General features: G+C 41.3%; 1 protein-coding gene across 1 annotated transcript; it reads right to left on the minus strand.

The window, feature by feature from the left end:
• Window positions 1–222: 222 nt before the first annotated feature.
• On the minus strand, window positions 223–10,366 carry LOC121871767 (RNA-binding protein Musashi homolog Rbp6-like). Its single transcript, XM_042374213.1, is given in 8 exon segments — window positions 223–727; window positions 729–1,031; window positions 1,033–1,187; window positions 2,589–2,606; window positions 2,609–2,812; window positions 6,236–6,363; window positions 7,558–7,680; window positions 9,701–10,366. Coding segments are annotated over 8 exon segments (1,176 nt in total). The 5' UTR covers window positions 9,795–10,366; the 3' UTR covers window positions 223–576.
• Between the last annotated feature and the right edge of the window lie 14,638 nt (window positions 10,367–25,004).

Raw genomic sequence — 25,004 nt, forward strand, 5'->3', positions numbered from 1 at the left:
CATTAACAAAAATAAATAAACAAAAACTTCATGTTTGAGAAAAATGGTTTTAAGTACATGGACTAAGTGTTGGGCAGCAGCATGCACTGCCTAGAGACATAATACTAAGTACTGTAGAGATCCATCTGGGTCTGGAGCCCAGCCCAGTACCAAGGTCCGGTATGGCACTGCGTGCGTCACATACTTAACAGAGCTGGGAAGGAAGGCCACATAGCAGGATAGCACAAAACAAATATTTATGATTCTGGGGAACGGATAAGACGAGAATATGAGGAATGAAAGAATAATCTGGATAGAGAAAGATGAGCCATATGACAAAGGGTGCTGAGAGAACAACTTAAAATTATGCACAATTCCCTGAGGCTGAGAATATCTGGTGCAAGGAGGCTCACAGCGGCATGATGGGTGGGCTGGACTCAAAGTGTAAGTCAGGCATGGGGAAGGAACGTGAGGATCAGTGAATTAATAGAACAGGGGAGGAAGACATAACTGAACTTAGGACGGTGGGTGGAGAAAGTTTAACTATGAGTCATGGTCAGCTGTCTGATGGACCTGAGAGAAACTGCGTGTGCACAACTAAGCATACATGCCCACACCGTACATGGCACTCCAGTCTACCCCCTGGAAAGAGCTCATATCCACGTTGGTGAGAGAATAGCCCTGGTATGGGGTAGTGAGACCTGCATGTGTGGTAAGAGTAGGGAGGGTGGGTGTGGCAGGTGGAGAATGCAGCAGCCTGATTGGCCATGGTGGGAGCACCAGAGACTGCAGAAAGATGGTTCCTGCAGGGAGACCTGCTGTAGGGGGAGCTGCTGAAGGTAGGGGAGTTATAGCGGTAGGCTGACAAGGGAGGATATGCGCCCCCACCCACTAGTTTACCGTAGCCACTTAGTGCAGCTGCCTGGGCTGCAGCTGCAGCAGCTGCAGCAGCTTGAATGTGAGCTGACTGGGCAGTCATTATAGGGTTGGCAAGACCAGTCTGGCTCACTATCAGCCTCTTTGATAGCAGAGAGGCTGCTTGTACTGCCTCCAGGCTGGGCTTTCTTGCATTCAACTTTCTTGTTCTTGATGGTGTGGAAGTGAATGTCACACACACGTTCTACTACATCTTCACATTCAAAAGTGACAAACCCAAATCCACGATGCCGCTTGGTCTGGTTGTCCATCAGCATCACTGCTTCTTCAACCTGCAACCGATTAGAAAACAAAATTTTCAAACAACAATTAAAGAGAGAATTACTGTATTGTACACCCAGTGTAATAAACGTAAAAAAAAAAGTATGGCCAAACTATGTTAAAAAGACTACCAATCAACACCCACTTAAATATACATAATTAATACAGGACTGACTGATTTATTCAACACAATGAACCTTACAGTATCTACACTGCACTTTATGATATTCTTGAATCTCATCTCTAGGTCTACTACCATGGGATTACCACGTATGTCAATCCTTTACTACAGGTATCAAATAGTTTATATATGTATAATGTTGTGATGTCAAAACAAAAAATGGTATACAGTATACACATACTGTACTGTAAAAAAACAAATACTGTTGTGTAGCTAATGTAGAATGGTAATGTAAATAATGTAAAACTACAATTACAGGTATATTTGAACTGTATATATAATGTAGAGAACAATACAATGTAAAATAATAATGTAAATAATGTAAAACAATATAATAACCATACATACAGTACTCTAAAATACAAAAAAAGAAATGCTTCTCTATTGTTATAAAATATAATTGCTACCACAACACACAAGTTCTTGAGAAATATTACTGTAATCTTAGTTGTGTTCATCTCATTTAAAAATAATACAAAATGCAGGATGCCAGTGTACTTGGAGATGCTTAAAGATTACCGGTAAAAGGAAACAAATAAATAAATTTAAATGAGAAAAAATGTCACTCTCAACCTTGACTTTCATGCTTTAAATTGTATTGTGTTATGTTAATTATCCGTTAGAATGTGATGTGAGATCAAGGTGTGGTAACAAAAAGCATTAACGATAAATAGACACACAGGCAAAGTCTGACAATGTTTACTTTTAAGTATAATTAAGAATGGTGAAAAGTATGTAATATACTGTAGAGATAGTGACAAATTTAATGTGTGGTAACATTCTCAAAAAGGAGCCATTACAGTATTGATTGAAGAACTTGACTCTGAGCTCATAAAGTAACACTTGGGGAATTTACAAAAGTCAATCTATTCTGCTCTTTGAATTGATATAAACTATGATAGAAATCTTTTATTTTTTTTCTAGATAAATCCCCAAAGCAAAGAAAGTAATTTGCTAAACGTCAAAACAGCCGTGCTATGGATATTATTTCCTGACCATGACATTGAAAGAAATAAAAAGTTGCTTCTTATAATGAGTTTATACTCTCAGTATTGCAATTAAGAATTCATAACGATATAAATCTCAAGAGCTAATATCTTTATTAGTGCCTTTTCTAGTAAATCTGTAAGGCTTAAGTGGGTTAGATTTGGGTTACAGGCACACCAGTCAAACTTAGGTCTTCTGTATGAAGCAACATAGGATATGGTAATAAAAATATCATGAAACAAACCTTGCCAAAAGGAAGAAAAAGTAAGCTTTAACCTCATCTGCACTGGTCTCTTGACTCACACCACCTACAAATATTTTCTTAGTGCGGTTGGTGCGTCCCTTATTCTTAGGTGTGGCGTGTTTAGGGTCAATCTTCTTACCATCAAGAACATGATTGGGCACAGCAATGACCTTTTCAACACTGCTGGCATCTCCAAATGTAATGAACCCAAAACCTCGGCTCCTCTGAAAGGTGTAATAAAAAAAAAAAAAAAAAAGAAAAAAAGATTTATATACGAGTGAGGGGCGGTGAAAAGATGTTACTTATTCAAAAACAGTATGTAACAATGGTCTGGGAATTGAATTACCTTTTCTTCACATATCACAAACAAAGATGAAATACAGTAAGTATAATCTTTTTATTTCAAGGACATAGATAAGAGTGCATTCCAAATGTACATATGGAGAGGAGGAAGCTGATTCAATACATAAGATCAAAATCTCTTATCCGAGCCTAAATCCTACCCATCATACAAAATTAATAGCTATATGTACACATATACTGTAATTATATATATATATATATATAAATATATATATATATAGAGAGAGAGAGAGAGAAATAAAGGTTTCGAATTACTAAAGTTTTTGTTGCTACTTCTCCAGATTACACCAAAACTAAATGCAATAATTGCTTGTTAATCCCATCAATGCTACCGGTACCAAACGTGATCATATACGCATATATGGATCAAGGCTTTACATGTCACAATGCCCTAAACGTGAGCCAACTGTAGCTTATCTGTAACCAGCAGTAGCAAAACAAAAACATCTCCTTAACTGTATATGTATGCTACAATCTGACTAAAAAACTCCATCTATTTATTATCTACTACACTTCTGTGTGTTATATGATCAGATTATTACACCCACCAATTGCTGTTATGGTGTAGTTGCTGAAGCTGCAGTAGTATAAGTTATGTATGAACAGTATACAGTATCTCATCAGCTGCAACAACTACATGGAAGTATTCATGAACATATGGCAATTGAGGATTATAATTGTCTGACCACAAACAGGTGATCTTAATTCACAAACTTGCATTACACATTATTAATTTTTTCTATGCATATTATATGTATGTATATATGTACGTTTGCTTGTATGTTTGTATGTATGTATGAGTGGCAGTGTGTGTGTGTATATGTGTGTGGGGGTGTACATATATGGGGTGGGTGTATGTATGTGGGGTGGGTGTATATGCGTGGGGTGGGTGTATATGCGATGGGGTGGGTGTGTATGTACGTGGGGTGGGGTGGGTGTGTATGTCACGTGGGTGGGGTGGGTGTGCGTGCGTACGTGGGGTGGGTGTGCATCGGGGTGGGTGGGGTGGAATATGCATGCGTGGGGTGGGTGTGCACGTGGGGTGGGTGTCGTCGTGGGGTGGAGTGCTCATGTGGGGGTGGGTGTCGTGGGTGGGGTGGAGTGTCGTTATGCGTATGTGGGGTGGGTGTGCAATGTGGGGTGGGTGTCGTGTGTGGGGTGGGTGTGCGTATGTGGGGTGGGTGTATACATGTATGGGGTGGGTGTATGTATGTATGTGGGGGTGGGTGTATGTATGTGTATGTGGGGTGGGTGTATGTATGTATGTGTGTGGGTGGGTGTATGTATGTATGTGGGGTGGGTGTATACATGTATGTGGGGTGGGTGTGTATGTGTATGTATGTGGGTGGGTGTATGTATGTATGTGGGGTGGGTGTATGTATGTATGTGGGGTGGGTGTATGTATGTATGTGGGGTGGGTGTATGTATGTATATGTGGGGTGGGTGTATGTATGTAAATGGGGTGGGTGTATGTAAGTGGGGGGGTGGTGTATGTATGTATGTAAGGGGTGGGTGTATGTATGTATGTGGGGTGGGTGTATGTGTGGTGGGTGTATGTATGTGGTGTGTGTATGTATGTGGTGTTGTGTGTATGTATGTGGTGTGTGCTGCAGGTGTTCATGCTGCAGTGTGTTCGTGTGTGTGTGTGTGTGTGTGCTTGTTCATGCATGTGTGTGGTGGTGTGTTCATGCGGTGTGTGTGTGTGTGTGTGTGTGTGTGTGTGTGTGTTCATGTGTGTGTGTGTGTGTTTTAAATAGGTGGCACTTTCTACACATAATCAAACCCTCAGTAAATACACCACAAGACTGCCCAACAACGTAAAAACACCACTTCCAATACAGTAACTTGTGAGACTGTGCGACAAAGGAAAATATAATCAAATCAACACTGATCATTGGCAGCAATGCCCAAGTCAAACTAGATACCTCACCTCTCACCCATCTTTCAGCTTCTCCCATCTCTGACTCCCATCACAAAGAATTATCTGAGAGTTAATAAGTTATGTGTTAACTTTCTTGTCTGGCAACTTTCTAATAAATATAGTTATAGATATATTTCTCTAACAAGTTTCTAGTAAATATAAAAGTAATACCATTATCAAAATAAAGTATTAACTCCTTCCTCAGGAGAAGGGAAAAGTTTAATAAATATTGATAAAGGACAAAAATGTGAGAATGAATAGTTAAAGAAACTCTTTGAGAAGTGCTGGAATTGACAACTGCACAGTAGAAGCTCCACTAATTGGCTTCTTTTACCTTCGGCAGACACAATTCCTCAAGCCTAATGGGATTTGTTTCAGGCCCTCCATGGCTCTGGCACTTACTAGGTTTCCAAGCCCCTCACCAAAGCTTGTCACAAGTATGGCTTCATAGACTAATGCATCCCATCCTATGCTCTAATTTCTCATTTTTGGGGACAGTTACGAAATGTCATGTGCATATAGTATATAACAACTCTTAAGGGAACACAAAATAGTCATACATCAACTTGGCTCTCTTGAGTGGGAAATAATAATAATACAAAAATTCCCTATGCTCTGTTAATTCACTTCACTCCATTCATGAAGCTACTTTGTCACTCACATTTTTCCTAAAGTAATACCCAATTTGTCTCCTCTGTGCAGTCTCCTAAACCAGTCATCTGACTTCCTCCAATGGCATAGCCTTGATCTTATCACACATTTACCACTTTAATCCATCCATAATGTAGTCTACTTGCACTGTCATTCATCAAAAGTACTTCATTCAAGTATCTTTATCAAGGACTTTTTCATATTTTATCTTTGCTAAGTATTCACTCTTTATCTAATCAATTCTTTTACTTTTTGTTACTTTATGTCAAAAAAAAAAAAATCTGCATTCATATTTGACATGAGTGTTTTAGAAACTTACAACTTTAAATTCATAAATGTGGATGGAAACAAATTTCAGGGAGACTTGCAGTGCATTTCACATTGTACAGTACAGTGCCATATCAATAACTCCAAGAGGAAAAAACTTTCATTAGTTTTGAAAACCTTTGTAAGATAGAGATTGCTTCCTACCTGTCAAGTAAATTTTTGATGCTCATTTAATCATAGATAACACACACACACACACAAAAAAAAAAAACTTCCTTATGGTGTAATTACACTTTATAAAAGATCAATATATATACAGTATACCTACTGTATATATATATTATGTTTCACTCACAGCTACTGTAGATCAAACACTGCTTTATCTATCCATTAACATGTGGTTTATTTGAGACTGAAAAAATGGGGAAAGCTTCACGAGTCTCACCTGTGTAACGGGATCTTTCATGATGAGAACATCTCTCACTGTCCCATAAGAGCCAAAGTATTCCCGCAATTTCTCTGGGGTTGTTTGCCAAGAGAGGCCACCCACGAACATCTTGTTTGGGGCAGGATCTGTTATATAGAGCATAAACAAATTATCAATTTTACTCCAGGGAATGAAATATCTAATTGTGTGTATAACACCTCAAAGAGACTGTGAAATTGAAGATTTAGCCAGGCAGCTAAATCTTCTAGTACAATCCCCAGAATGATGCACAATGTTTCTCCTACATAACCAACATAGCAATTAAACAAGTGAAGTCACATAATAGCGCACTGTCCTAGCCAGTATTTGGCAAGCTAGAAACCTCTGTAATAAGGAACACTGGGATATATAGTAATGTTGTAACTGTTTTAATTTCTTAAGTCAAACTGTATAAAGACATCGACTCTCAGAAATGAACCAGCAAATGACAAACTCTTCAACTTCCTTTAGTTTATCTGTATTGGGGAGGAATGGAAAGACATTGCTGGAGATACTCATCAATTTCCCATGGTATAACAAATTATCTTTATGGAAAATAGTTAGCTACTGTATATACTGTAGCCAAATTGTTTCTAGGAAGAGGTTTCCACTCAGCAGGTCACTGATGGTAAGAAGGTAATGGGACCATGAGGTGTTACACCATAACAGCAAGTATGCAACTTTTGGGCTGATTTTTCTTCATACACTCCTTGAGTCTTTTCAGCAAAACTGTTTTGAAAACTTTCTCAGCTTTGTGTAAGACAATTTATCATTCTTTCCACTAAAGAAAAAGCTTAATTACATCAGACCAAAAAAAATTCTAGTTGTACTTATTCTTGCATGCTCTGCCCATTTGTCAGATCTGGGAAAAAAACCCATACAAAAGTATAAAATTTTCTTGACACACTAACTGGACTAAACACTGAATGACCTTTTCAGTACCTTTCTCAGGAACTCTTAAGTGCTCTTACCTTCTGCATCCCCTGAAGGGAGAAAAAATGAACACTTTTTTTTTTTAAATCAAACTGCAATTTACTGCTGCATAAAACCAAGTTGAGCAGGCATCTCACTAGAGGCACTGTCGCTATAAATGTTATCAAGTAAACTGCTGAACACAACCTCTTGTCCTAGAAACTCTTTCCTGCACCTACACACACACATACCAGTACAGTATACTGTACTGTACTTCTTGGCAATATTCTGTCCCACTAGTTGTGACAAATAAAATAAAATAAAAACTTGAAAATATTTTGATGGTAATTAATTGCCAGATTATGGTTTTGAAGAGCTGTACGACCAACCTGAAGGTGAGGACCGCCCTGATGACCCACCCTGTGATGCTCCTGAAGATCCGTTCATGTGTTCATTGGGCGAAACGCCATCCATCTTATTTAGGTCACCCTTGACCAAACCAACACTCCCGGCTGAAAGAGAAAAGTCTTTTAGAATAATATTCAGTGTAGACAAATTAATTTACAAAATTATTAAAAAATTATAACAGTAGGGTACATCCTATTAAAAAATGGAAAACTTTACTACTAGTCTATAGTACTGTATATGCATTGTGTGTGTGTGTGTGTGTATATATATATACTGTATATATATATATATATATATATATATATATATATAGGCAGTAGGCAGCATATGGTTATATATATATATGTATGTGGCGTGGGTAAATCACTGTAAAAGGCAGAATTGGCACATGATAAATCATAATGGCAATGGGTTCAAGCTGTAATCCATCTCAGGCTGGAGCACACGTAAAGCGCCTGGGAACTTCACATGGTTTATATATATATATATATATATATATATATATATATATATATATATATATATATATATATAATATGATTTATATATATATATATATATATATATATATATATATATATATATATATATATATATATAAATTCTTTTCATTTCAGATTCTGCCTCTTGTGGGTATCATGGGGTTTGCCGTTGTGGGTGTGTCCGCTTGGTGCGGGTACGCTCTCATGACCAAGACTGATGTCACGTAAGTAACACGAGTTATGCATGTTTTTATGTTTAGCAACATTGAAATACTGTACTATATTGATACAGTAAGGAACTTGTTGTCAGCTTCCAGCCTTTCGGAGTAGAAATATGGAAATTTTTATTTTTGCTTTTAAACACTCAATTTTGTCTAATTATTAGGTACTAATTTTTCTTCTATGAGAAAAATTAAAAATTATAATAGCCTACAGTAGGCAAGCAAGTACACTATTACAGTTCCTGGGTAAATTGTTTAGTCAGTCATGCCATTTTCAAAAAATGGTTTATTGTCAGGATCTCCCAGTTGCCATGTCAAAAGTTCAGGCACTGCTGTGCTTACTAAATAAAATTAACTTTTGATTCTTTGTTCAAATTATTTCTTCCATTATTCAACATCTCTTTCCATAGGTACAGTTATATGTGAAGAATGTGCATGTATGTCATTGAATTACAATACTGTACTGTAAAGTATATCAAAACCCTCTTCTCACTTCGTAAAATCCACTTTACGATATGATTGTTACTCCACTTTACCTGGTTTATTACAAATTCATCACTGAACTGGACTATGAGTTTCGAAAAAAAAAGGGCCAATGTTTGGCAATCCTCACTGGTTCATTCTTGTTCAAATAAATTAGTTTAGCAACATTTCTTTATGGGGCATGTGATTTTGGAATTTTGTTTCTAGAATTCTTGTTACTTGAAGATGTAAAACTTTTATGATTTTTTTTATGGATATATAACATCAACTGTGTTTTAATGGGACCAACTATAAAAAATCTAAACAATTTTCATGGTAAATCTTACCTTTAGCCCTGACACGTGAGTCGCAACCTACACACACACGGGGCAAATTAAAACTAGGTGAACCCTACCTATTTTAATGGGATAGGACTGCCTATGCCACATATGCTATGCAACCACGAAGTGCAATGTTTACTAAATTACGACCCAGAAAAATTTTAGTTGTCAATACTCACTGAATTCAAATATTTTGGAGCTGGAACAAAGAACAACCACTGTTCCAATAAGACACTTGGACAATGTACAGCGCAACGCTCACAAGTAACACACTAAGTGGAGGAACAACTCGGCAGCCAGCAGGCAGGGCACTAAATGATGGCTAGGTGGTGTTAACCCCGAGTTTTAAACATCGCGGGAAGCCATTTAACCACCGTCATGCCGGGAAGGTGGCAACTTATGGGGCTGCCTTTACCCTCCATCTCCCCCACCTTCACCAGGGTTCATCCTTACCTACCTACCTCACCACCACCCAGACCTCACAACCCTACATAAACACGGTTACACGAATTTGATTCCTGTAATAAACTACCGGCTTTGGGGGACACCAAGTATGTCAATAACAAAATCCCTTCCCCCACCTCATTTACTACAACATATTCCCTTTCCAATACATACATGCAACTATCGGAGGTCTACGAGAGGTCCTGTAGACAATGGCCCCCGTGTAGCGCTTCACAGCAGGTATCATGGAGTCGTCAATGGTGTTCATCGTCGCCTGTTTAAGTCTCTGGTCAGTGATCAACGACCACCAGTCTACACTCACCACCTCACAGTCACTGTCCCTCTGCCATTCATCCAGTCTAGAAACGGTTTCATCCTTACTTTCGCTTAATTATTATGAATTTGCGTAAATTGTTGTCTTTCATTATACTATATATTATTTTATTTTAAATTTTACCAAGAAATAACCGGTAATTTATTTTATTTTAAGTCGCCTTCTGAAAGTTCTGCTTCACTCGAACGTTCTTATACACTAGCGCTAATTGGTATCTTCTATGCATCAAAATATTTTTTTTCTCAGAAGATTACACAGATTGGGTTACTTTTTTCTTCAAATATTCTTCAAATTCATTCGAACGCACTTTCACAATGGTGTCCATTGTCCGATTTCGGTGTAGATTTTGTATATCAATACCTTATTGACTAAAACACCGAGTTCCATAATTGGCAGAACAAAGATATATTTATATATCATGCTCACTTTTTTCAAACTTGAACACTTGTTAAGACTGATTATGGTTGAACGCAAGAGTAATTACAACGATGATGTTGAGGCAGAGCCTCCACAGATACTGATGGCGAGCTCACTCCACCTTACAATGAAAGGCTGATACCGAGCGTTATCATCGTCGACCACCACTGGTGATTACACTGATAACTAGATAGCAGGTCGGCCAGAGGGCTTCATAACAATCTTGGTTTCCACCTGCCAGCGTCCCACATTATAAGCCATCGTGGGAGATTAGAGAAAACTGTCTGGAATTACCGACAAGTAACTTTAATTGTTTCATAAGTGATCTTCATTCTGTTAGTGAACTTCCATGAGAGACACAACAAGCATAATTTTAATATTTATGAGGATCTTTGCATTGATCGTTATCCATACTTCTACTCTATAGAACAATAGCATATGCGCCTTTTCCCATACTGGGCCCTGTAATCCAATCCGATAACCTCCATATTATTGTGCCATTTATACCTAAACGTATGGCTTTATTTTTTTAATCGTTTCTTCCATTCCAACTATTATCAGTTTATCACCTTTCCTTCCCATCTCTTCCCTTACCACAATCTGCTCTTCCTTTCGGATTTTGAGTACTACATACAGTTAGCTTTGATACTATTGCCTTTCCACGTAACTCTAACATCAAATGTTAAAGTCCTAATATTACAGATAAGTTTTCCCTTAACGTATAAGATAAATAGTTACAATATGCGTGTGTGTTGAGAGCGGCTCTAAATATTGACAGCAGTAAGCAAGTTACCCCAATAATTAGCGCTCCAGTTAATCATTTTCTATAAATAATGAAATCATAAGTTATAATAAGCACTGTTTACACAAGAGTTCAATTTGCCGCACTTGTCACCATTTAAATTTACAGTCCCTATTATTATTATTATTATTATTAGTAGTAGTAGTAGTAGTAGTATTATTGTTATTATTATTTACGCAAAACAAGCATATTTTACCCAGCACTCATATATGTTTTTGGGAGCAGCATAATGTGTGTTCTGTTATAAATCTTATATATAAGTCACAATGGGGGCAGGAAGACGCTCTCCACCATTAGGCTTCTCCATCTTCATACGTCTAAATCCTTCACAGGAGACTTCTTGTTGTAATTAGACGTAAAAGACTAACCGGTGCAGGAGTCGGTCACTGGGGTTGTAGGGGGGGGGGGGGTCAAAACCAACATTCTGTACCTTCAGGCTTAAACAAGTTTCCCTTTTACTTTAAACACTAAATTTTCTAAACTTAAGGGTTAATATAATATATACTTCGTAACGGAATCCACACCCACCAAGTTTCGGTATAAATTATATTAAACTACTTAGAATTAAAAATTTTCCGAAAAAAAACTTGTGTTAGCATTTTCCTCTTGTCAATTGATATTCAAATTTGTAGGGTAAGCTGCCACCGTACTAAGTATTGATCGCATTAATGGCTAATGGTCCCTCACAACTGCCGAGCTGAAACCTAACTCCCATTCTACACACATTCATATCAGAAGTTTGATTCAGAAATATAAGTAGAGGTACTTTAGCTACTATATAATAAAAGACTAAGTAATCCATATTTTGGGGGGGTTCATAAGTGATAATATAATCTGTCTTCTTCACAATCATCTAACACGACAAATCTACCTTGAAACAATTATGTAAACAAATCTTACGGCCCAATAACAAATGGTTTTAAGATAGTGTACTTAGCGTCTTGTGAATTTCCTGACCTAATTTAATCCCAGCTACCTACTGTAAACCTATATGTCCTAAATACAGTCTTTAGCTTTGAGGTAACCACAGTACTTGAAAGAACGTATAACTAAAATTTACTGAAGGCATAATAATATATCACATGAGCCCTGAACAACCTTTTAGAACATTAGATCGTATTTTATTTTACAATACGGATAACCTATTCAACTTGGTCCTGTCAGTATAGTAGGGATTAATTAGTAAGCCTTTCTAGACGTTTTTAGTGTAGATAAACTTTCGCAAAATCCTTTTAAAATCCTAACCAGTTTTTCGGCATTTACAATAGCTGTTCGTCTTAAGGCAAACAAGACGATACCCTTAGCGGTCCACACAACATTTATCTCCGTACAGCCAACAATTAATCCAGCCTCACTCCCGTCTCCCCCCCCCCCCAATCCAACCGTTCCGCCAAGACTCCTCCATCCCACAAGACTCCTCTCCCTCAGTTGACGATTGATTGCTTTCTTGCCAGGATCAATTGTTGTGGGTGCGTGAAAGCGGATATTGATGATGGAGTAATCTCGGGAGCTTTGTGGCGGCCGCGGGGCGTTCATATCAAGAAAGAGAGTAATCCTTCCACGATATATAACGCGCTGCCCACGTACCGCTTGCCACTCTTAGTTCACGTCCGACTGCCGGGATATATACTGTATATATATTGAAGGATTGCTGGGTGGAGTTATATACCCTTAAGGGATAAATAAATAAATACATGTATGTATGTATGTGTGTGTGTGTAATTCTTAATGCTAGAAACATACTCGTAACATTAACCCCCCCAAAAAAAATTGGATATCTAAAAAAAAATTAAAAGAAAAAAGGAAAAAAAAAACTGGCACATTTACACTGTACTCTATTATGTGTTTAGTTCATGATACCCTTGAACATAATTATAACACGAATATAAACTATATTATGATTTACCGTTACTTCAATATCCAATTATGGTTTATTATTGTACAGTTGTTCATTTGTTAACGTTCCAATAAGAATATACGAGTGACTCAATCCATATATTTCTAACACATTCCTCTACGCCTTAATAAGTGATAATTTCCCATAATCAAGGTAACAGAACAGGACGGTGGAAGCTGTAACCAAAAACTGAGTTGTAATCGTCGTCTGGGAGTATCTATCTATATAAACTATAAAAAAAACGGTGTAGGAATTACCGGCTCAGGGAGATTAGTGATGGCATTTCTCTCAGCTGTATCTTATCTCTGTGTCCCCCTTATGAGCTACCGTCCTGTCTCAATTGTTCCTTCGTATACGGGTGCCATTTAAAGAAGCCTCGTTTGTTTACGGGTGCCATTTAAAGAAGGCTCGTTTGTTTACGGGTGCCATTTAAAGAAGCCTCGTTCGTTTACGGGTGCCATTTAAAGAAGCCTCGTTCGTTTACGGGTGCCATATAAAGAAGCCTCGTTCGTTTACGGGTGTCATTTAAAGAAGCCTCGTTCGTTTACGGGTGCCATTTAAAGAAGCCTCGTTAGCATACGGGTCAAGTTTAAGGCCTGTTTAATCCCGTCTCAAGTGCTCGCTTATTGTCGGGTCCCGTTAAATCCTGGCTCAAATTTTCTCTGGTATACGGGTCCGTCTCTAAGGAATAAGTTTAGTGTTTTACGTCTGCCAGTTCAAATATTGTTTTTGATGTGAATGTCCTTCTTGGAGTCCAATTTTGAGGTGACCATGGCAGGCTTCTCATTGTCATTAGCCTTGGAGATCCTACGAGCGTCCCTCCTATCCTTACCCAACCAGCCCCTCGTGTCACTATCCTACAACTCCATCCCTTCTAGGAGTTGTTCCCAGCATCTTTACCTATTGTATATTTCCATTCTTCATCTCTCCAGTAATGTCCAGCGTCTTACTTGCTTCATAAGAGTTGCTCACCGCGGCCCTCACATCCTCTCCCACCTTTCTTATTCTAGAGATGTTCTCAACGCTCTCTCTCTCTCTCTCTCATCTCCCGCTCTCCCACCTCTCCTATCTCTACCCACAGCAATGTCCGGTGGTGCCCTCCTCCCTCTCTGGCCCCTACCCAGCGCCTCGCCACGCCCCGCCCGTCTGCACAGCTAGTGAGGTGGCGGCGGGCGCTGCTGCTATTCCTGGCAACTGAAGGGATAAACCCATAAACGTCCTTATAAATGTTAGGAAACGTCGAGGTGATTACGGTAAACATTATGTCCGTCCTTCTGCCACGAGGCTGTTTTATCCCGTGAGTCATTTAGTTCCAAAAATGAATAAAAACTACTGACTTTTCGTTGAAGATTGTTTCAAATTGTGCGTTAAAGCAAGAAATTTAATGAAAAAACTATCTGACAACTGTACAAGAGTGTAATGGAAACATTTCCCCCAGAACGAAATTAAAATCGGATATTTTGCCCTACGGATTTTTTCCCTCGCAATGAACATTACATTCTCCCATAATAACATTAAAACAAAACATTCTCTCTCAGAAGCACCTTAGCAACACAATTTCCATCAAAAACAATTCATTTGGCCTTAATCGTCTGTCAAATACATCATGAAATGGGGAAAAATAATTCTCCTTCCTCAGATACAAAGCATCGACTTGACAACATGATGAGGACGTCAACACTGGCATGATGAATGAAGTGTTAATAGGCTGAAGTGCTCCAACTCACTCAACTCTCTCACACGCGCGTGCTCACAACTCCACCACGGGGATAATTTCTCGGATTTAATATGCAAATGTGCTGATACTGTGAGCAAGTGAGAAATTTGTTGTTTTAAGAATTATTTGTGGTGGATTCGTAACGTTTCGGCCAATGTTGCACTTCAGGATCTATGTTATATTACAGGTTATATTACTCTATGTATAATGCAGTTATGTAATATAGATGATGCTCTTCTGTTTCTAAGGTAATCAGTAATAATTATCTTCAGAGTTTGGTAAGTCTTAATGTAACACCTCCGCACTGGCCAGAGAGAAGTGTAAATATTAAGATGAATGTATATCTCGCCCGCAGGCTCAACCGCAACGACATCCCCCGCTGGGACAAGATCGACGTCAACAAGCCCCAGAAGGTAAGTCTCTCTCTTCTCCCAACATCCTAAGTTAAGGTTCGAGTTCCACCGAGTTTGGGCTCCACACCTAACTAAGTTCCATCTTCCGGGAGGCCTAAAGTGGTTTTAATTATCCCTCGTCACAATCTCGGGGATTCAGGTGGGGAGTGAAGTTGGGTCCAGCGAGATGTTCCGTCCATTGGGGAGAAGATCTGATTATGTTTCATGGTGAGTGAACCAACCAGCGCCATCTTGGTGGTGTTTTGTGAGTTTGTGTACCATTCTTGACTGTTTACTTAGCTGAAAATCCTCTATTATTTAATCTTGGTCTTTATTTGTGTGATTAAAATGACCTCGTGCGCGGTATGGGTATATATTGAAGGTGGGAATAGTTGATGGTTAGAATATGCACTTAAAGGCATCAACATGGCATCTAAGTATTAATGTTCTGATGATGTGTGTGAGTAAATAATCTTGATAGTCATGTTTGTTTTGAATAAGTCACGCGGGAAAACTTCAAAGGTGTGAGCGTATCAAAGCCTGTCATTGGCTCACTGGACATATAGTACATACGCGAGTTTTAGTTGTGACGGGGACGCAGGTTTAGGCCAGCCACTCTGATTAACATTAAATATCTCCCAGTAATTGTTTCGTTTGACGACCCCGCAACTAACACGTGTTTAACCGACCCAGGTGTAATAACCCGTCAACCTTGCTCTAATCTGAGGTAGAGATATGCGAGAAGACTTCCAATCAATTCTGAGCTAAATCTACTCAGACAATTGTAACATGCCTTAGGTGAGTCCACGGCAGATTCCGACGACAAATGACGACAATTCCAGCCGAGGTCCACGACGAATAAAGACAATTTCAACTGTGGCCGTGACAGTAAAGACAATCCCTGCTTGTCTTGTGCTGAACCCACGAGAGATAAAGACGATTCCCGAGTGTCATTTGTTGTCAGTTAGAGTGGAACACCGAGCCAGCAGCAGATGTGGCTCCTGGCCTACAGGCTATGACTTTCAAGATGCGGTCGCTGTACGCATGCCATAAATCAGGTGGTCAAATTTATGTTTTTCTCGCTTCCGGTTTTATCTTTAAAAAAAATCTTATTGTAGCTTTTAGTATATTAAAATAAATCCTGGCCTGAACTCTTTTTTTGTAGGATATACTGAAACATAAACCCGGTTGTGTTATTTAGTTGCGAACCTTTCCGGGATAATCTACAAGAGTTCTCCCCTTGGTGGGCCGACACAGCCACGCAGTAAAATACATTAGTGCCTCCACCAGTGACGTCATCTCACGATCACGCTCTATGACGTCACAATAAGGTACAGTTGACCTTGTTTTTGTTTGCTTTCATTTTTACGAGACATTGGTGTTAACCTTTATTTCTGCCGCGTGACGTGAAATAATAGCAGGGCGAGGGAGAAATGAACGGGGGTACGTGACACTGGGTGGAAATTATGGCCAATACTTCAGTTCTTGGCTGATTATGATCGATAATTCTCTCAACCAACAAATATATCACCTGTATTATTATTACTACCACAACCAACACCCTCACAACCACCACTACCACAACCAACACCCTCACAACCACCACTACCACAACCAACACCCTCACAACCACCACTACCACAACCAACACCCTCACAACCACCACTACCACAACCAACACCCTCACAACCACCACTACCACAACCAGCACCCTCACAACCAACACCCTCACAACCAACACCCTCACAACCACCACCTTCACACGCAGGGGATCCAACAACTTATCCCATCATCACTGAGGACAAACTTATGCCTCGGACAAGTTAGGGAAGTAACCTCACGCCTCAGCCAGCTCTGTAACACCTCCGTCAACTACCACTGTGTTTGTCCGGCCCTCTCCCGCCATCTCTATTGGGGCTACTGGCATAACATAATACTGATAGTTCATTACGTCACAATAGACATAATTCATAACAAGCACAGACACACCGCTGCACTGATGATCAGTTTGTGTCAGGACTTAGCGAGAGACAGGATAAGCCCAGGTAAGATGCAAAAATAATCCAGCCTGTGACAATAATACTAATGAATCATCACAATGGAACGTATATATATGCATTATATAAACAGAAATAACAACAGTAAATTGCTAAGGTTGTTTTTACCAGGCGATACCTAGATGAAAAATCCTTTCAGTGTGCAAAAATTGAGCCCAAATCTCTGAATACCTCAAATAGCCGCATGTGCACGTGTGTAAAACTATTCCAATCAATTTTAAATCTGTTAGTTAAAAAAAACAACATGGAAAACTCACAGGGGGAACTTTCTCTGCAAAAACAGAAAATCGCACCATCGACAAAAACAAGTGACAACGAAGTGCAAAAAAAAAAACAGTATTACCAACCGTTCCAGCTATGTTGACGCGGTGGGGTGTACTGCCTCTCAACCGCTCTCTAACCTCGCCACCTTGGCTTTAATGTCTTCAGATTTATAAATAGTTTAACGGCGGTAAAATGAAGGTTTTTGTAATGTGAATAATTATACAAGGTCAATGAGGATGACACTCACGCCTACCAACCAACCTTCACCCTCAGGCAGGCCTACACTCTCCTGGGATTAGATGTATTACATACCGCACTGTTTATCTAAGATTGTGTTTGTTTTTTCGAGGTTTTAACCCCTGGGGAACGGGTCGCGGTGAGGTTTAAACTAACAAATACGAGGAGAGGAAGAAACTCAACTCCCGAGAAAAGTTTTGCCCCCAGAGAAAGTCTAAACCACAGGGAAACTTATATTGAACTCAGGTAAAGTCAAAGTTTAACCTCCGGAGATAAGCTTAAAATTTATATAAAAATCTAACCCCAGAGAAAAATTATATCCCCTCAAAAATATGAGTTTCAATCAACCCCAGGTAATTTAACACCTGAGGAAAGGTTTACCCCAGATAGATATTAGGGGCAATAGATCAGGTGTTTTATGAGGCGGGGTGGAGAGAAAAATGAACGTGAAATACCTCTAGAAAGTAATGTGACGTTGACTACCTGCCCAAAGCTGGTGGTGGTGATGGTGGTGGGAATGATGGTGGTGATAGTGATAATGGTGGTGGTGGTGGTGGTACACACACACACACACACACACACACACACACTAGAACAGGTATATCATCTCACAGGTAAAAGTAATCCTGTTATTTCTCTCAGTGATGTATTGCGAAATGTTGTCAACTGTGTCCACTTTAAAAATTATCTGGTTTTTGATTGGTGTAAATTTGACTACTGCACTCATGATTGGTGGAATTTTGACTACTGGGCTTTTCATTGGTGGAATTAAGATGAGGTAGTAATGACCTGCGCCCCGACTCACTTTATACCACTTGAAATAATCACCATTAATTCACATTTCCATTAAGTTTCGTGTTAGGTGAGGTAGATTAGATTAGGCTAGGTTAGGTTAGGGTAGGTTAGGTTAGGGTAGGTTAGCGTTAGGTTAGTGTAGGTTAGGTTTGGAGAAGTCAAGTAAATTTAGGGTAGAAAAAGTTATGTAGAGTCCACGTTAAAGAATTGAAAGTAGGTTAGGTTAGGTTAGGTTAGGTCAGGTGGGAGATATGATCACGACGGTCGGCGGACGGATGACTGACAGCCAGGGCATGACAGTATGTTAGGTTAGGGAATCATCCTTCACTGCTCAAGACCACAAGATGAAAGGTACCGTCTGTCACCCTCCAGATGTGTGTGTGTGTGTGTGTCTCTCTCTCTCTACAACGACACAACCGGCGGAGTCATACAAGGGCGGGGGGGAGGGGGGAAGAATAGGCAGGGGAGACGGGGCGAGGTAGAGGAAGTGAGTGGATATGAAAGAAAGAATAGCGAACGGCAAGTGAAAATGAGACGGTTTTATGTGGAGAGAGAGAGAGAGAGAGAGAGAGAGAGAGAGAGAGAGAGAGAGAGAGAGAGAGAGAGAGAGAGAGAGAGAGAACAATAAGTCTGGATGACCTTCGTTGGCCATTTATACTTGACTTTCTTCAACTCCCCATAATAAAAATCCATTTCCTTGTAGTTTATCCGCCCAAAAGAGCGTCACGAGCACCGCTAAATGTACCCAGGAGAGGCACTAATATGTTAAGAGTAATAAAGAAGAAAATAGCGGAGAGCTTCCGTGGGAGGAGGTGGCGGCGTCGGGTCGTGGGTTCACCTCCGTCTCAGGTTTCTGGCCCCGACCACAGGCGGCGTCACCTGACTCCCTCCACCACCGACCTCCCCGTCTCCCACCACCATTACCCAGCTCCTCCTCCTCCTACTGCCGCCTCCCTGCTTCACCATCCAGCTCCTTCATCATCATCACCACTACCACCACCTTCCCTTCCTCCTTCCTGCCTGGTAATTGTCATGCTCGGCACTACGACACTTCCACTGTCATCGTATAACACCGTGGCGTCACGTTCCTACCGCCATTTTGGTCAGAAACTTTATTATGCGCTGGGAGGCATCAATCATCATCCTATTTCCTCACCTCCTCCATGATAACATCCCTCATTATCATCCTAATCTCCTCCATCAAGTCGACATCTCTCGTCATATCAGAGTCACCGTCGTGTTGATCTCTCATATACAAACATTCCTCCATATATCATTGTGTTAGTCCTCGACGTTATTAGGGACGTGCCCCGCTTGGCCAAAAACGGATGAACTGTACAGGGGGGAATTCTACTGCCCCTCGTAGGCTTGCTGGCCCCTTGGATCACACTAGGTTATGTCACGTTGGCCACCATCTTGTGTCTGCAATCATGCTGGCGTCCATCCAGCATCACGCTAGCCTCCTGTGTCACGCTACCAAGTTGTAATCAATCCTCTCACCACGTCTTTTTTTTATGTTCTCCCATTGTCCTGACACACTACAGCCAGACAACGCACACACACCCTCATCATCTCTGTTTAGTTCTTGCAGGTCTTTCATACTTTATGTACATAATTATGCAATCAGCTTTAGCATTACCATCTAATATACAGTTTCCAGGAACGCACGGACCCTCTGGAATTTGGTTTCTGGAATGAATGAATATCTGGAATTGTTTCACCTGGACTTGGTAGATGGAACTACATCTTGTTATTGCGGTCCTTAAATTGGTTATCTGTCACTCCTCCTCGAGTGTGGACTCTTGCTGACCGCTGGAACACGTTGTTGGAACTGTTCTCTACAGCTGGATCTTAGACAGGCTTCTTAAAACTATATTATTTAGCTGATAATTGAAACGGGTCCTTATAACCCCCTACCAAAAAAGAAAGAATTTGTGGTTCCTGGAGGACCTTTCGTGTCCCTGCAAGTCCCCGAAAGCTCTTGAGGTGTTCGTCTTCGGCTGCCATCAAATAATATCTGATTCTATTGCCACGTCGAAGAATTTATAGACATTCCAGACCATCGGAGTCGAGGACAATATTTTCGTTGCTCTCCGGGTAAACACGTTAACCTGTGTTGGATATTATTATCACATCACTCGTACTCGGGCACAGACTTGAGGACACCCTTCTGCCTCAGTACACCGTGTTAAGCAAACCATCTCGTCTCTCCCTTCTCTTGTTTCTCTCTTCCTTCCATCTCCTATTAAGGAAAAAACAATCTTCCCCTTTATTTTTGTTATCTTATCCTATAAATTTTCTATATTTCTTTTTTTATGTTCTGTATCAGGTTATTATTTCTTTCCCTCCTCTACCTTCACCATCCCTCTGCTTCCTTCCCCATTACTGCTGCTCCTCTTCCTATAGCACCTCCTTACCTCCCTCTTGTGAGGTCTGGACCCTACAACCTTCCACCCCCAGTGTGTGGCCTCTCAAATCCTTTTTCCTCCCAACACCGTGATCCACTTCTGTCCTCCTAAACCCAACTCCTCATTAGGAAGACACTCGTCCATATTCCTCCTGCATATGTGGAGAGAGATGGGAAGGTAAGGCAAGCCACGGGAAGGCAGAAAGGTTCGCGCGCGTGCATCTTGTAAACAAGAGCTGGAGGTGGCGTCTGGTGCCCCTCCCTCTCCTTCCCTCCCCTCCACACACACACACACACACACCCTCAGCAACTCCTCCTCTCCAGGCACTCCTTATCAACTGCCCCTATCCTTATCTATTCTCTAACCCACCCCAACTCATCCCCCTTCTGCACACCCCTCAGTAACTCTCCATCCCTTCCTGTGTCCCGTCCCCGACCGCCATCCATACACCCCTAGCTCCTCTTCCCGACCCTCCCTCCAGACACACCCCTAGCTTCTCTTCCCGACCCTCCCTCCACACGCACCCCTAGCTCCTCTTCCCGACCCTCCCTCCAGACACACCCCTAGCTTCTCTTCCCGACCCTCCCTCCACACGCACCCCTAGCTCCTCTTCCCGAACCCTCCCCCCAGACACCCCATAGCTCCGCTTCCCTCCACATCGCGTCGTCAGCACTCGCCCCCTCACCCTGACGACCGATACTGTACAAGCTACTATGGCCGATCCCTCACTTAATATTCTCTCTCTGCTTTATTACACCGTCGGCCGGAAATCCCCTTTGCCTTAGGGCTTCCTCTCTTCCTCTTTATCCACTAGTTTCCGTCCACATGGCTTCCCCCCACCCCCCTGGGATTATTATCATTCATTCTGAGTTTTCACTTCCTGTCTCTCATCCGTCCACATCCACAGCCTCTTCCTCTTCGCTAATCTTCTATATTTCCTCTCTTCAACGTAGTTTCAATCCTTATCTTTCACTCTTATTCGCATAAGGGCCTTTCACACACACTCTCTCTCTCTCCCTTCCTTCTTTTCTCGCCAGGGAACGTCCGTCATCTAGGCAAGTTACCCACTAAAAACTTCGCCTTGGTGATGGTTCTCATTTTCTAATTCACCCCCCCCTCCCTCCCCTCCTCCTGGTGCTAAGACAGTGAGTGTTCTTTGTCCCCGCATCTCTTCTGTCCTGTACTTTGATGTTTACTTGTTCCTTTTCTCTGTTTATTTGCTTCTGTCCTGCGTTTACTTGTTCCTATTCTCTCTGTTCACTAGTTCCTTCTCTCTCTATTTACTTGTTCCTTCTCTCTCTGTTTACTTGCTACGGTTAATGTTTCAGCCCATTCAAAAAGTCAATAAAACTGTAATATTAACTCCTAATACCAATACCAGGTAACACGTTGTCGTCCAGGTGTTAATAATTTCCTTGGGTTAAATGCGTACAGTATTTACCAGGTGTGACCCCAAGTCTCTCCCTCACCTTAGATTCAGCCCTGTTGTTGTTGTTGACTTTGTATGTTTTTTTTCCAAGGGCTACATAAACTTTTTTTTTAATTTTAATAGAGACAAAAATGTTAGTTACGTGTCCCTAAGATTTTTCTCCTTGGCGGATTTATCGACACTTACTATTCTCGTCTGTTTTCCTTCAGTATTCTTCCATTATCTGTCTTCCCTCTCTTGATTTCCTTTCTTCCCTGATGCGTTTATTATATGTTCTCAAAAAAATTTCGCTTACTTCGTCTTTTATGTCTCTCGTTCTCTCACAACTGGTGTCTCTGTCTCTCACATATAACTGGTTGCTATTAACTTTCTCCTTCTTTCTTACAACTGGTCTATAACACACTCTCTCTCTCTCTCTCTCTCTCTCTCTCTCTCTCTCTCTTGTCACCATCCATCTCTCTCTATATTAAGATGAACGAGTATCAGCTGACACGCTGCCACGTTATCAACAGGATTAAAGTCAACGGGATCCCTTGGTCGTGTCCTTGACTTGTTGAGGAGGAGGAAATGGCAGTCAAGGTTAAAACGCTCCGGGCCAACACGGGAGCTTGAGTAGGACAAGAGAGAGAGAGTTAATGAATTAGATCAAGACATAATGAGAGAGAGAGAGAGAGAGAGAGAGAATATTCACTTCTCATGGGACAAGAACTATCAAGTAAGCCAGTAGGAGAAGGCGTCTTGTAGGTTAGCCTAGTGTGTGTGTGTGTGATGTCACTTCCTGTCCTGGTGGCCCCCCCTCCCTCCAAGGCTTCCGTTGCCTTGGACAGCTGGTAGCACCCTCCCTCACCAACAACCAACCAACCCCCCTTCCTCCATCCTTCCTAAACACCCCCACGAACTAACCTTCCTCCCTCTCCCAAGCACCACCATCCCTCCCTCCCAAGCACCCTTCCTACCTACTTCCCTCCCTCCCTTCCTTCCTGGCGGCCACGTGGTGCTACTCTCCCACACTGTACCGGATGGTAACGGGTTGTCTCTCTCTCTCTCACGCATTTCCAAACTCGACCGTGCATAGCACACACACACACACACGTCCGTCACGTTACCTATAGCGTAACAGCCAGTTACGGGGTTTACACTAACCACAATGACCTCCCTGAGAGAACGTCCATCCGAGAAGAACGCCCCGGAAAGAACTCCCAATACGCTACACTCATCACGTTAACCTACATTGTAACAGCGTGTAACGGCGTCCACATTTTTCCCCAGGACCACCCGACGAGCACTCGAGAGAGCTTGCCAACCAGAACACCGTATGCACATTTCCATCTTATAACATACAGCGTGACATCGTTCAGCTCACTTAGATAGAACGCTCACTGGGGTAGAACGCCCGATAACACCTGGGCTGGACGATCACACACAAGGAACACCGAATTGTACCAGGCAATTGTCTGCCGCAACACATCACAACAACACACGAGACACCATCGAGAGACGCGGTGTTGCGGGAGGACTTGTGAGACAGTTACGACGTCTCCAGTCAGGAGATAACGGCCCAGGGGAGATACTACCTGGTACTACAGATATTACTCTCCTGATAACACTACCACAATTACCTTATGCTAATGATAATATTTTATCTTGAGTTAAATAACCCTAATAGTGTGGCCCAGTATGAGAGTGAGAATGGCAATGATGGTAAATAAAAGAGGGAAATATATTTAAATGAGATAAATAGGGAAGAAAATGGCTAACGACTACAAAGGAGAAAGAGGGGGTGAGAAAACAGCCGTTAACAAAGGCAGGGAACAATGGCATGGCGGCAGATGAATCACACACACACACACACGTTATCGTACCGGAAACTTACCGCGCTGCCAGCCACCCTACACCACTAATGTTTACAAACTAAAAAAACAAATACAAAATAATCAACGTTAAATAACAGACTACACGCTAATTCTGTGAGAGAGAGAGAGAGGAAAATAAAATTTCAGTGAATTTAATCAACAAAATTACGACCAAGGACAGAGATGGCGGGAACATGTCAACACGCGCGAAATATAACAATTTGCCACACCTCGCGCGGCTTAAGCTCAGCTGCTGGAAGGTTGGTGATGTTTTATGCAGGGGCTGTGATGACCCCGGGGCTTGGATATTATTTATAAATAACACGAAATGTGCCGGGGAGATTGTCCTCCGCAGCATGAAGCAAGAGTATGTGCAAGACTGTTTCTTGTTTGTTTACCTTACCTCTACGGTGTTGTGTGGCGGCGTCTCAGGGTACAAATAAGTTCCCTTAAGGCCGAGGAGATAAAAAAAAAATGTGAATAAACCGCTACAATAAACAAAACCCCAAGAGACTTCGTATATACAGTCACGAAAAGTAAATTGAGGGGTTTGTTTATTACCACTACTGAAGGAGGCAGGTCGTAATTCACTGTTCTTTATGGTGTCTCGGTTGGGTAGGTTCTTATAGTTACGTAAATTTGAGAAAAACTAACTCTAAATGGTTGCTGTTACTCCATCTGGATGAGCCATCAGAGGCGCGTGTCTTGGTCCTGCTACACGCGCCGAGGTGGGCAGATGGAAGAGGTGGCTAGGTAGGGGTGTGGAGGGACGTGGGAGGGAAGTGAAGGATGAGGGGGGATAGCAGAAGGGGAAGGGAGAGGGAGGGAGGGAGGGTAGGTGACTCAGAGGAACAGATGGGTAGAAGGGGAGAGAAG

The sequence above is a fragment of the Homarus americanus genome, unplaced genomic scaffold, assembly GCF_018991925.1.
Source record: "Homarus americanus isolate GMGI-L3 unplaced genomic scaffold, GMGI_Hamer_2.0 scaffold3806, whole genome shotgun sequence".
In the NCBI taxonomy this organism is placed as follows: domain Eukaryota; kingdom Metazoa; phylum Arthropoda; class Malacostraca; order Decapoda; family Nephropidae; genus Homarus; species Homarus americanus.